At 42.2% G+C, this 13,289-nt stretch overlaps 1 protein-coding gene and 1 pseudogene across 2 annotated transcripts; one reads left to right on the top strand and one right to left on the bottom strand.

Annotated features, from left to right (window-relative positions):
- Positions 1–2,528: 2,528 nt before the first annotated feature.
- On the top strand, positions 2,529–4,514 carry LOC122040183 (annotated as a pseudogene).
- Positions 4,515–6,249: 1,735 nt separating this feature from the next.
- Positions 6,250–7,775, bottom strand: LOC122040182 (protein NONRESPONDING TO OXYLIPINS 2, mitochondrial-like). 2 transcript variants are annotated; one of them, XM_042599531.1, is made up of 4 exons: positions 7,635–7,775; positions 7,415–7,536; positions 7,124–7,188; positions 6,250–6,422 (listed from the first exon to the last, which is right to left on the bottom strand). In XM_042599531.1, the coding sequence occupies exons 1-3, from the start codon at positions 7,748–7,750 to the stop codon at positions 7,169–7,171; spliced, it is 258 nt and encodes an 85-aa protein (XP_042455465.1). In that variant the 5' UTR covers positions 7,751–7,775; the 3' UTR covers positions 6,250–6,422; positions 7,124–7,168. The 2 variants fall into 2 exon arrangements, with proteins under 2 accessions (XP_042455465.1, XP_042455466.1); XM_042599532.1 differs by lacking the exon at positions 7,124–7,188.
- Between the last annotated feature and the right edge of the window lie 5,514 nt (positions 7,776–13,289).

Here is a 13,289-nt window from a genome sequence, read left to right as displayed (position 1 = left end):
GCTGTCGCAAGCAGGGGCATGCGCCGCCGGCCTGCAGTGAACAGGGCCCAGCGGCGCTAGCCTGCGGCGCCGGCCTGCAGCAAGCAGGTGCCTGGAGAGCAGCCGCCGGCGGAGCACACTCCTGGGGAGCAGGCACCGGCGCGTCAAACAGAAGAGAAGAGGGAGGAGAGGAGCATACCAGAGTCGCCTGTTGCTGATCGCCGAGAACGGGAGAGGACACGAGGCTGGACGCCGAGATCGCCGGTTGCCGATCGCTGAGGATGCGGAGAGGAGAGGAGAGTTCGCGTGGAGAGGAAAGTCATACGGGGCCTGTGCCCTAATTTTTACTATGCTTTACCGACGGAATGTAATTCCGTCTGTAAATACCGACGGAATTGTGATTCCGTCGGAAATTGCCGACGGAATTATGCTTCCGTCGGCATTTTCCGACGGAATCATACAATCCGTCGGTACCCAATAACTTATCGGAGCGCCAGAATACTGGTATTTACCGACGGAATTTTAATTCCGTCGGTAAACATCAATACCCGAATCCGTTAAAAAATTTGCCGACTGAAGATTATATTCAGTCGGTAAATACCGACTGAAATATAAATTCAGTCGGAATATTACCGACTGAATTAAATTCAGTCGGTAAACACCGACTGAATTAAATTTCAGTCGGAATATACCGACTGAATATAATTCAGTCGGTAATTCCGTCGGTATTTGCAGGTTTTTTTGTAGTGAAGAGAGAGAATGTATGATGAGAGAAAATGAGGAGTGAGTGCATCATAGGAGAGATTGAGAAGAGAAAAAGTATGATGAGAGAGAAAGTATTATGAGAGAAAATGAAACAGTGAGGAGAGAGAAATATGATGAGAGAGAAAGTAGGTTGAGAGAGAAAGATTGATGGAAAAAATGAAGAGATAGAAAGTGTGATGAGAGAATGAGAGACTGAGGAGAGAGAAAGTATGTTAAGAGAGAAAGAGTGATAAAAAAAATGAAGAGAGAGAAAGTATTATGAGAGAAAATGAAAAAAGTGAGGAAAGAGAAAGTGGGTTGAGAGAGAAAGTATTATTAGGGAAAATAAAAATAGAGTGTGTGATGAGAGAGAATGAAGAGAGAGAAAATGATGAGAGAATATGATATGAGAGATTGAGGAGAAATAAAGTGCGATGAGAGAGAAAGTATGATGAAAAAATAAGGAGAAAGTATGTAATGGGAGAGAAAGTGTGATGTAAGAGAACGAAGAGAGAGAAAATGAGGAGAGTGTATGATAAGAGAGAATATAGAGAGAAAATTGTAGAGAATGTGTGATGAGAGAGAATGAGGAAAGAGAAAGTATGTTGAGAGAGAAAGTGTGATGATAAAATAAGGAGAGAGAAAATATGATGAGAGAGAATAAAGAGAGAGAGTGTGAAATTAAAAAAAATGAACAAATATACTAAGAGTATTTTTGTCTTAAACATAATTCACATTCCTATTCCATCAAAATCCAAGGGAGGGGGTGGGTTTCATCCATACCCAAATTTTTAGATTTCATTCCAAAATCTTGATTCCATTCCCATCAATTAAACATAAGGTTTGAGAATGAATTCATTCCTTCATTCCTAAACCCATAAACCAAACGCCACCTTATTCTTCCTTCTAAAGATAATAAGTCCGATGCTGGTACTGTCGATTTACAATCTGGGATTTAAATTTCGGTATAACCGAAGGAATACTTCCCTTACGGTCTCTTCCCTTTCAATCCATAGTTCCATTCCGTATGCGGAACGAAATTAAACGTCACTTTCTTCTTTTGGTCTCCGCGCGAGCTCTCGTTCTGAAGGCGGAGGAGAAGACGCACTGCCGACGCGGAGCTTCTCCAAGAGAACCCACTTCGATCGCGTCTCTCTCCATATATATCTCGCTTTGTCCTACAGGTGCGCCGTCACTCCTCTCTCCCGCTCTCGTTCTCAACCATCCCTAGTTCCGATTTCACGATCTACAACCTGGAACCTTTTTGTAGAAAGTTTTCGTCTTTGAGTTCTTCTTCACTGAGAATGTTCACCTTTTTCTTTGCTTTTCCACTGTTCGATTGTTGTGTGATTCTGTTGTTTGATCTCGGTTTACGATTATGTAGGATTTGGATCTTCTGAACCCATTCACTTGTTCTGATTGCCCTTTCTTACGAGTTAAAGAATTGTTATGACCAAAGTGTTCTTTCTCATGATTTAATTTCTTATACTGGGCTTGCTTTTATAGATCCATATCAAAAAATGTTATGGGCATGCAACGACAGCTGATTCGATTAGGTTTGCTATCGATCTTGTGTTTGGATTTGACTCGAATTGATCTTATATGATGATTGGACCTCACTTGTTGGTCCATCATGAAATCCAGAGTGAGTGATCCTGTAGAGAAGAATGGATCTTGTATTTACTATTCACCGAACTAATGAATCCTCTGGGGAAGAGGAGATCGATCACAGGATGAATTGAATTGTTTTGGCTCTTGAAGAAGTTAGTTGTCGTATAGCTGGTCAATCGAAAAGTAAGATTCATTTAGTCTAAATAGTTGAGACAAACACTGGATGATGATGATGATGTAATGTGGAAATGAAATTCAGTCAGCTGAGATGAAATGATGTAATGGAGAAATAAGATTCAGGTGGTGCCAAATAGTTAAAGAGAAAAACAATGGCTGATGATGGTGAAATGGATAAATAAGATTCAACTAACTCCAAATAGCTAAGATTGATTGACAACTATTATACAAATTATTGTGTTCTGTAGCAACATCGTCTTAACGACAAATACTAAGATCCTTTACAGATAAACTTCCTTTTTTGGTTCATATTGCTATTTTATTTTATTTTTTCTTCTAGTACAATGAACGTATGCTTCTATTCCATACAGTTCTAATGACAAGGGTGTTGATGTCAACAGTGGTGGACCTAAATTTGAATCAAGTCACAATCATGTTCAGAAGGAAGCATAATTCTCAAGAGCAACAGGATAATCAGGCTGTACAAGAACAGAAGGTAACCTATTTACTCGTCAGTAGAATCTATTTGGTTTTGTCTATGATCCATCTATTAGTATTAAGGAATGATGATTCAGTTAGCGACTAGATCTAGCACAAGAATTGCCTAGAGGTACAAAGCTTCGTTTTGCTTTACTTGTCATTTTATTGGCATAATATTGTGAAGAAAACAGTATAAAAATTCCAGTATGCGATGCTGACTATCAGATCGGTTCAAGGAACAGGTTAAAGATCTCAGAGCAGTCATCGTACCCTTATCCGGCCGTAGTTCATTGTTCTGCAACAACGCATGTCTGAGGAGATACTTGGAAGCTCGGAACTGGAATGTCCATAAGTCAAAGAAAATGTTAGAAGAGACGCTCAAGTGGAGAGCGACTTTCAAACCTGAGGACATTCGTTGGGTGAGCTCAACTGAGCTGATCAACCACTAGCAGGTTAGGATACTTCTAAAACTATAGGTTTGTCACTCTATATTTTCATTGATTATTGCAGCACCAAGTTGCCACTGAAGGCGAAACCGGGAAAGTCTACAGGGCAGATTTCCATGACCGAGAAGGGAGAACTGTTATTGTGATGAGACCGGCAAAGCAGGTGTCTTTGAATATATTCATTTCTCCGAAAAAGAAAACGAGAGTCATAAATGTAGATATTATTTTGCATATGTTGCAGAACACATCATCGCATGAGGATCAACTCAGACATTTAGTGTATCTCCTAGAGAATGCAATCATCAACTTACCCGATGGCCAAGAGCAAATGATATGGCTTATAGACTTTACAGGATGGTCACTGGCCAATTCTGTCTCGATCAAGACCGCTAGAGAAACTGCCCACGTTTTGCAGAGTCACTATCCTGAAAGGCTTGCAGTTGCATTCCTATACGACCCTCCAAGAATTTTTGAATCGTTTTGGAAGGTCTCGGCCTCCTTTTCCAAAAACTATGTTCTATAACGAACAGTGCAATCTATGGTCTCGATACTTTAGCCATTATCTAATCGCTTACTAGTTTTGCATGAACAGATAATCAAATACTTCTTGGATCCGAAAACATTTCAGAAGGTGAAGTTTGTGTACCGCAAGAATGAGGAGAGCGTGGCACTCATGGCGAAGAACTTTGATCTCAAGATGCTAGAAAGGAATTTGGAGGGAAGAACATAGCTCAATATGACCACGAGGAGTTCACTAAGCTGATGGCAGAAGATGATATTAAGATGGCTGCTCTTTGGGGGTTAGATGAGAAGAGTTTGCTTGGCCATCATCCAATGCATGGGAATTCGGCATCAGGGGTTGCACCGGCGCCTGGGCATTTCACAGCACAAGCAAGTTGAGATAGAACAGCTTCCTTTAAACAGTTTGTGTCTCAAATAATCCTGTGAAAGGTGTTGGCTTATGAAGCGTCATTTGTGAAATTAGACTTGGGCATTGTTACTCTAACGACCTTTATTGCTTTTATGAACTATCATTTGTGCACTTCACTGGGGCAAAATACCTTCATAATTTACTTATATGTATCTTACTGGGAGGCTGACGATAGTAACTGCTTGAGATAAACACATTGCTCCACCGAACTATCATTTGTGAAATCAGACTTTGGAATTGTTGCTCTGGCAATGCAGGTTGCTCCTCTAAATAGTATTAAATATTGTGTTTTTATTGCTTGTTTGATTGAATGATCCAAAAAAAAAAAAATCAGCTGTCATATTAGGAGAGCAATTGTAATTTGACACCAAGTTGAATTCGAGTTGTTGTGGCTAAATCAATAAAAATGAGTTCTTCCAAAATCTCACCATAACAACAGCAGAAATTCATCCCGACATAAAAAAAAAACAATGACGTTAAAGCCTTCAAGATTCTTTCCCATAGCGCGACTATTCCTACGACAAATAACAAACATCAAAAAACTCATCAGGGGTTTCGCTAGACAAAGCCACTCCAATGCCTAAGCTGATGCCTAAATCAGCGTAGTGTGTTGATAGTAGAGGAAAACGATAAAATACGAGAGATCGAGAGTATCAGAGAGCGACAGAGCCCCCGCCTACCATAGAGAGAAAACCTCATTAATAATGTTTTAATACTTGATTAATACATCATTAAAGATTATCATTTGTAACTATTATATCTTTTAATGTTAGTAACCATCACATGCCAAAAGATTGACAGCTCGACAAGCCGGCATGCCAATAAATCGATGAATCGACAAATTAAGAGATCGAGAACTTGATCAGATCAGCTCAGCTTGACCAATCGGAGATTTTTTATACACCATATGGAGGCTATGTTAACCTAGTCGTAGAACACACCACATGATCCAGTTATTGATCAAGCCTTGACTTTACCACATGGCTTCCTATTGTCCAGACCAAGGGCCCGCTACATGGATCCTTACTTTTGTATCAATCAGAGATTGTTGATACGTCATGTAGAGACTATATTGACCAAGTCCTAGAGCATATCATATAATCCTTGTATTGGTCGAACCTTGACCTTATCACATGACTTTCCTATTTACCGGCCAAAAACCCACCACATGAATCCTTCCTTCCTTCTGTATCATGAATAAAAAATTTATAGTAATTGCTTAACAATATATCGTATATGCAAATAAGCCTCCCTTTCGCAATGGGAGTAACAATTTAATTGAGGCTCCGATAGTTCTTCGCACGTTGACAAACACCAAATGCATTAACGGAACTCATTTCAAGAACACTTCCATGGTTTGCATACTAATACTTTGACTCTTTATTTACCATGTTGGAAACTTCATTCCGTCTAACATCGAATAATCAAATACGTGTTCTGTTTGAGATTCCTGAAACTTAGATAAATTGAATGAACGCCTAGAGAAGATAATTTGGATAGAGCACCTTCTTGCTAGTCGAAAAAAAACTGGAGAACTTGAATGCTCTCGATGTCTGGTAACAAGTTGTATGATGTTTACACGATCATATGCTCTTTATTCTAGTTGCAGTTTGAAAAACAAATAAGCTGACCATGCATAAATACATAGCAAATATAACACAATCTCTGGTGAGCTACTGAGCTCCAATTTAGATTCAACAAATTCATCTAATTTTTTTTAGTTAATCAGCAATATGAATATTACAACATGATCCTCAAAACAAGTACGTTCTGTAAAAGAAAACACCTGAAATGAAATAAATGGTGCAGACGCAATAATTGGTGGTGACAAATTTCTTATGTAAAGAACAAAACACAAATGGGATTGCTAACAGAAGCATATACCGTATCAAAAATTAATGTATATATTTTTAAATAAAATCCATCGGAGGACGAGATGAAAAGATGCAATGATACATTTTTTTATTATCATCAAATTAGCAGAGAGGCTTTGATAATCTAATACCAATATAGCATGAAGTCAGCACATCTGGGTCACAAAGGCAAAGCACGTCCTATGCCAAAAAGAAGAACAAAAGATTAGCACAGAAATCATAGACTCACTACAACTCTGAAATAATTGTAGAAATAACCTTTCTTCTATTTGACCACACAGTTTCAGGCAGAGAAAAAACACAAACCTATAATTTTGATCCTTTTGTCTACTCTTATTGTACATTTATTCAGCGAAATGACTATTCTATTCATGATCAATTGCTATGAAATAATTATTGCTATGTTCAGTAACAAAAATGGCATACTTGGTTGTCTCTTAATCTATTTGAAGAAATAGATCATCTATTGCTGCTCTATCCAAGTCTCCAAGAAATACATATTTTGAATAGGCAAGGCAGACTTGGGCAGTCGAGCCAGCAAGACGGACTGAACCAGATGGACTAGACAAACCCTTGTATACCACTCGGAGGGATGTTTTATCATTGTGAAAATTCATTCTTGTATATTACTAATAGCACTCCAATGACCAAATACAGGGATGAAAACCATCCATCTATTCCAGCCATGAATCAGACTATGGATTACAGATTGCTATTCTTTTCCTTGTCGACCACATTCCTTAGAAAAACTGTTCAGTTCAAATCCCTGATTCCATGTCAATTCTATTCCATAAATCATGCGTAGCTCAATAAAAAACAAGAAAAAGAATGAGGCAATAGTATGGTTAATTCCACAAAAATCATGGTTTAAAATTCCTCACATGCAATGTTCCTCCCATTCTTCGTTGCACTCTTCAAAGCCATGGTCAGATGCGCTTGTTTAAACCTATCATCAAAATTATCAAAGACAAAAGTTCCAACTTTGCAATAACAATCAAGACAATTACTACTCTTTGGATGCTAAAACCTTATGCGAGGCATTGGAAAAGGTGTTGAATTTTTGCAGGAAAGAGTAAATGACAAGTGCAAATGGTCATGCGCAAGACGAGAAACGAAGACTTCATGGCTCCAGTAAAAAACGGCACAATCTTAAGGAAGTTCCTGGCTGATACCTTGGGAGAGCCAACTCCAGCAGGAAGAATCAACCGCGATGAAAGACTTGAGACGGGCCGACGCGATAGCGCTGTGAAGCGGCATCAACGACTCGACGCTTCCCAACGCCGGCGCCATGTATCTAACAAGGTCAAATCGGAAGCAATCAGGCTAATGGAACAAAAGCTAAGAGAAAGAATAAAATTTTAAAACGAGGATAGTGGAGGGGAGTCCCTTCACCTCGTCAGGGTTGAGGAAGCTCTCCGAGACGGTGCAGATTTGGGGAGAAGAGACTTGGTGCGCCCCACGACGGATCTCGCAGCGACCATGGCGGCGGGCCTGCAAAGTGAGGCCATAGCTGTTTCTCGGAAGGAACAGGGGGAGGAATGCAAACGGGCTCTTAAACCCTAACCTGAGTGGATTTACATGCCTACCAAATCAACGGCCGTGGATCAATCAATCAACGTCAACGAAACATAATCCTATTACTTCTTTTGTAGTAAAAAAAAACTGAAAGCAAACACCATTGCAAAGGTAAACTACACAGTTACGATCGCATCTCCGCTAACATTTTTGGATTTGGGCGGTCGCCGGCCGGCGGCGATCACCATCATTCAGAATGCAAGCATAGCCTTGGAGAATTTAATGACAGATTTATCCAACGAACAAAACAGAGGGTCAAATTTCACAATGTAATATTATCCATATTTGAACCAATGATTTTATTTTTAAACTTTATCTAAGTTAACTCGTACCAATGACGATTCCATCTGAAAACTACAGTTTGTAAATCAATCCTACGGACACTCAGATGAGCAAACATAACGTCAGTGCTCAAAAATTAGAGAAGAACCTCGGCGAATGCCCTCTGACATTCAAATCAATACAATTCCAAACGAGTGAATGAAAAACAGTAAAGAACGTGCGCGCGAAAGTGAACTTCAGATGTTTAGAGAACCTTGCCAATGGAGAGGACCCTCTTTATATACTGCCTCTCATAACCTCCCCAATCATGAGATGTCTGATGATGTCAGAGGTTGTTGGATAATAGAAAGTGTACAACCTAGGCAATGTACAATAATTATCCGAGCAATTTTTCATTTACCCATATATATACCTCGTTTATCGTTTATAACTTATATCGCTGCTGAAACTATTGAAGGAATATGGTGGCAGGCGAATACGCTCGCCCCCAGCAACTATTAAAGGAATATGCTGTTATAAGTGATCGACTGATGAGAGACATAATAATCCTTAGAAAAGGTTCCAATAAAATATTCTCTGACATGTGGTTGTTATTCTGACAGGTTGTTAGGATTTTCTACTCATGTTGTTTGATTAAGAATATCTCGGTTAGCACTTAAGGTCGGTCGTCTTTATGCATGTCCTTGCATTAAACTGCTCAGTTATATTCTGTATAGTTTCTACTTATGTTTTCAGCTGAGTATATCCCGGTCTTCCCATAAGACTGGCCGTCTTTGTGTATATCCTTGCATTAAGCTGCTCAGTTAAGTTTTGTATAATCTCTGCTCATATTGTAAGTTGAGTATATCCCAGCCGACCCATGAGGTCGGTCATTTTTATGTCCATCCTTACATTAAGCTACTCAGTTATATTCTGTATAGTCTTTACTCATGTTGTCGGCTGAGTGTATTCTGACCGGCTTATAAGGTCGGTCGTCTTTTTGTCTGTCCTTGCATTGGGTGTGCTGGAAAACTGTTCAAGAAGACGTATGACGAACTATGCATAATAGAAATCCATTCGGGAATCCTGGCCGACCTTTTCTCTAGTCAGGCCTACATAGGAAGATTTATGAGGTTAAGTGCCTTAAGCCCGAACGACCTTTATTTGACCGGACATGCATAGCGAGATTTGTGAGAATTGGGGAGACCAACCATTATTTTAATCGGACGATTAAGAGGTGGATTAGACATTCCAACCGACTTATAAGGTTGACCATCTTTAATCCGGTCAGGCATATTATCTTTTCAATTCAAGAGTAAAGCACTAAGTCTCTTATGTTCCACCGGCTTAAAGGCCGATCAACCTTCTCTCGAACGACTTAGAATTCAGTTAGGTTTTGATTACCACATCATCTTGACTTTGACCTTAATATCATCTCCTAGATTTACTCATTACAACCCACCCATATCAAATAGAGATATCTTCGTCTCTTTTAAACCCACTATTTTTCATATATTTTTCCAATACAGAACTTTACTGGTATTCCCAACTCTTCCCATTCATCTTATCTTTTAGTCATCGATATCTTCTTGATCGTCCTGAAGGTGACTGACGGGAATGTGGCAAAAGTAATCATCTTTTGTCTAAGGGTGTGAGTGGGAATTTCTAGAATGAATGAAGGGTAATTTTGTATGCAATCCCTATTGGCAAACAAATCTTTGCATGCAGTCCCCATCCATGAAAATCTTTGTTTTCACTCCCCAGTCAAACATCTTTACCTAATTGCCCATGATATTTTTAGGTACAAAAAGTCTAAAAATCCGTATAAATCCTCTTAAATTGAGTATATTAACTTAAAATCTAGTATATTTTCTATCAAATTGAGTACGATTCTTTTTTCATCTCAAAATATACTCGATTTTAGTTTAATGCGCTGAATTTAATAGGAATTATACTCATTTTTAGACTATTTATACCGAAAAATATTAGGGTTAATTTCGATAGAAAATATACTCGATCCTAGTATAGAGTGCTGGATTCTAGTGTAAAGTGCTGAATTTAACAGGAATTATACTTATTTTTAGACTTTTTATACCTAAAAAATAAGAGGGACAATTTTAATAGAAATATACTCGATTTTAATATAAAGTGCTGACTTTAAGAAGAATTATACTCGTTTTTGGACTTTTTGTATTCAATTTTGACTTTTTGTATCTAAAAATTCTGAGGGGTAATTTAGGTAATAATATTTGTATGACGGAGTTGAAATAAGTAATACTTTGTATGCATGGAGTGGAAACAAAATTTTTTGGACATGGGGATTATATGCAAAGTTAACATTGTGATTGAGGATTTTTCTCTAATTTACCAAATGAATGAATAGAATTGCTAGTTTATTAAAAGAAGCCTTAATCCTTTTTGCTATCTCATCTTATTTGATCCGGTGGTAAGAGCCCAGGACCCCCTAAAGAGGGGTCAATGCCACGTGGAGGTCAAAAGACCAGGTGGTCCGTCGAAGAAGGGTGAGCCGACCGGACGCATGGAAAAAGGGCACGCCGATCGGCCTGCCCGTACACGTCTGATAGTGAAAGACGCCCTGACAGGAGTCGGGGTTCCGACGCTCAATGAAGTAGTAAATTGCCGAGCGGAAGGGCTAAGAGAGGGCAGGACATAATGGGCGCGCCGCCCGGCTGGCGCGGGAAATTAGGCCGGACGATGAACGGCCGACCGGTCGGACGATTGACGGGGAGTAGCGGCAAGGATAGGAACATCTTCGACAGCAGATGATATGCAGGATCCTAGGACATGGCTCAAGGTGTTCTGTTGTCCCATCGAAGACATGACTGAACTGTAGCAGTATGGTGTCAGGTAAGCTCTCTGACAGGTACATACCGAGATATGGGCTGCGGACACTTATACGCCTCGGTGGACGTGCACTAGTTCTCTCACCGCTCTATATAAAGAGCCTCTTCCTTTGCCGGAGGTAGGCATTCTACGCATTTCGGAGCCACCCTTTTTCTCTCCGCTTACCTGACTTGAGCGTCGGAGGGTCGCCGCCGGGAACCCCTTCCCGGCCCGACTTCTGTGCAGGATCGCCGGAGCTTTGGAGGCATGCGTCAGCGACTAGGAGAGCGCCACGTGCCCAGCGTCCTTTGGTTCGACGATTCGGACAGGATCAATTTGGCGCCGTCTGTGGGAACGTTCCTGTATCCGATCGGAAACAATGGACGAGGCTGGACGACAACACCTGGTGACGCTTTCGAACGACGAACTCGACGCTCTGATCGAGATAAGGGCCGCCAAGCTTGTGGAGCAAAAACAGAAAGCCACAGCCGAGCGTCAGGAACAACAAGCAACATCAGCGTCTGGTGGCCGAGCGGAAGCACCACCAGCGACAGTACCATTCCATCGGGCCCTCTTCCGCACTCCTGAAGTTGTAGCAACTAATCGAGAACGGGGATCATCTTCGGATGAAATACCAAGACGGGACAACAGAAAAGGGAAAGCCCCCCGAGCGGACGCATCTCCCGAGCGGGTCAATCGCCAATTTTCGGAGGTTATTCTACAAGACCCTCTGCCCAAGCACTACGTGCCTCCGACGATCGGCGAGTATAATGGGACGACCGACCCGGATGATCATCTGGGTAAGTTCGATAACACAGCCACTCTCCATCAGTACACAGATGGAGTAAAGTGCCGAGTTTTTCTCACCACTCTCTCGGGATCGGCTCAACGGTGGTTCCGGAGGCTGCCGGACGGATCCATCACAAGCTTCAAGGACTTCCGAACGGCCTTCCTCCATCATTTTGCAAGCAGTCGGCGCTATCAAAAAACGAGCGTGAGCCTGTTCGCCATCAAGCAAGAAGCCCGTGAGTCGCTTCGAGCTTACATCCAGCGGTTCAACCAAGTGGCGATGGACATTCCAACGGCCACCTCGGAAACCATGATGAATGCCTTCACACAAGGCCTAGTGGATGGGGATTTCTTCCGATCGCTCATCCGAAAGCCGCCCCGAGACTATGATCACATGCTACACCGGGCGAACGAATACATTAACGTGGAAGAAGCACAAGCGGCAAGGAAAAAGGAAACTCCAGCCGAGCGGGCTCCTCCAGCCAAGCGGAAACAGCAGGCCGCTCATCAGCCGCCTAGAGGACCAAGGGCCGAAGCAATCCGATCCCCCCATGCCAGGTCTCATGTGCAAGAGGTATCTGCCGCCCGGCCCAAGCCGAAGAAGAAATGGACCCCGATGTTCTGCTCCTTCCACCGGACAGATACGCACAACACAAGGGATTGCCGAAGTCTTCCCTTCGTGGCTCATCCTGTGCCCCGGAATGCCGGGCGACGGTCTCCATCAGTCGACAGGCGACAGAGACCTAATGAAGCCGACCGGACACGAGTTGATAGGCGACAGCCACAGACGCCCGATCGACGTCGTTCTCCAAGGCAGGAGGATCGCAGAGTGTCCAGAGAACGGTCTCGACCGACCGCTCGGGAAGAGGAAAATAGAAGCAATACTTCCCGAGGCGAGATCAACGTTATTGCTGGCGGGCCGACCGGAGGAGACACCAACCGAGCTAGAAAGGCGAGCGTCCGGCAGCTCCAAATTCATGCCGTTGGCTGCAGCCAAGAATGGGCGAGCGGACCGGAAATCAGTTTCGGGCCAGGGGACTTGGAAGAAGTTGAAGTGCCCCACGACGACGCTCTGCTCATCAAAGCGGTAATAGCGAATTATACTATCCACCGCGTTTTTGTAGATACAGGAAGCTCGGTCAACATCATCTTCAGGAAAGCATTCGATCAGTTGCAAATTGATCGAGCCGAGCTGTTACCCATGACAACTCCGCTCTATGGGTTCACTGGTAACGAAGTTCAGCCGGTCGGACAGATCCGGCTGGCCACCTCGTTGGGAGAAGAGCCGCTCAGACGGACAAGGACAACAAATTTTGTGGTGGTCGACTCTCCCTCGTCCTACAATGTCATTCTGGGACGACCGGCGCTCAGCGAATTCCGAGCGGTCGTCTCAACCTTCCATCAGAAGATCAAGTTCCCCGTGAAGGACAAAGTGGAAGTACGAGGAGATCAGCTAGCCGCTAGGCGATGCTACATAGAGATGGTCTGAGCAGAAGCCTGTTCCGCTTGGAAGGCGCCCCGGATCGAGGTAAACGCCATCACCGAAAAGTCACCCTCTTTAATTTATGAAGAAAAAGA

Source organism: Zingiber officinale, chromosome 2A, assembly GCF_018446385.1.
Source record: "Zingiber officinale cultivar Zhangliang chromosome 2A, Zo_v1.1, whole genome shotgun sequence".
Classification (NCBI taxonomy): domain Eukaryota; kingdom Viridiplantae; phylum Streptophyta; class Magnoliopsida; order Zingiberales; family Zingiberaceae; genus Zingiber; species Zingiber officinale.
The sequence above is the reverse complement of the archived record's forward strand: the minus strand, read 5'-3'. Positions and strand labels throughout refer to the sequence as shown.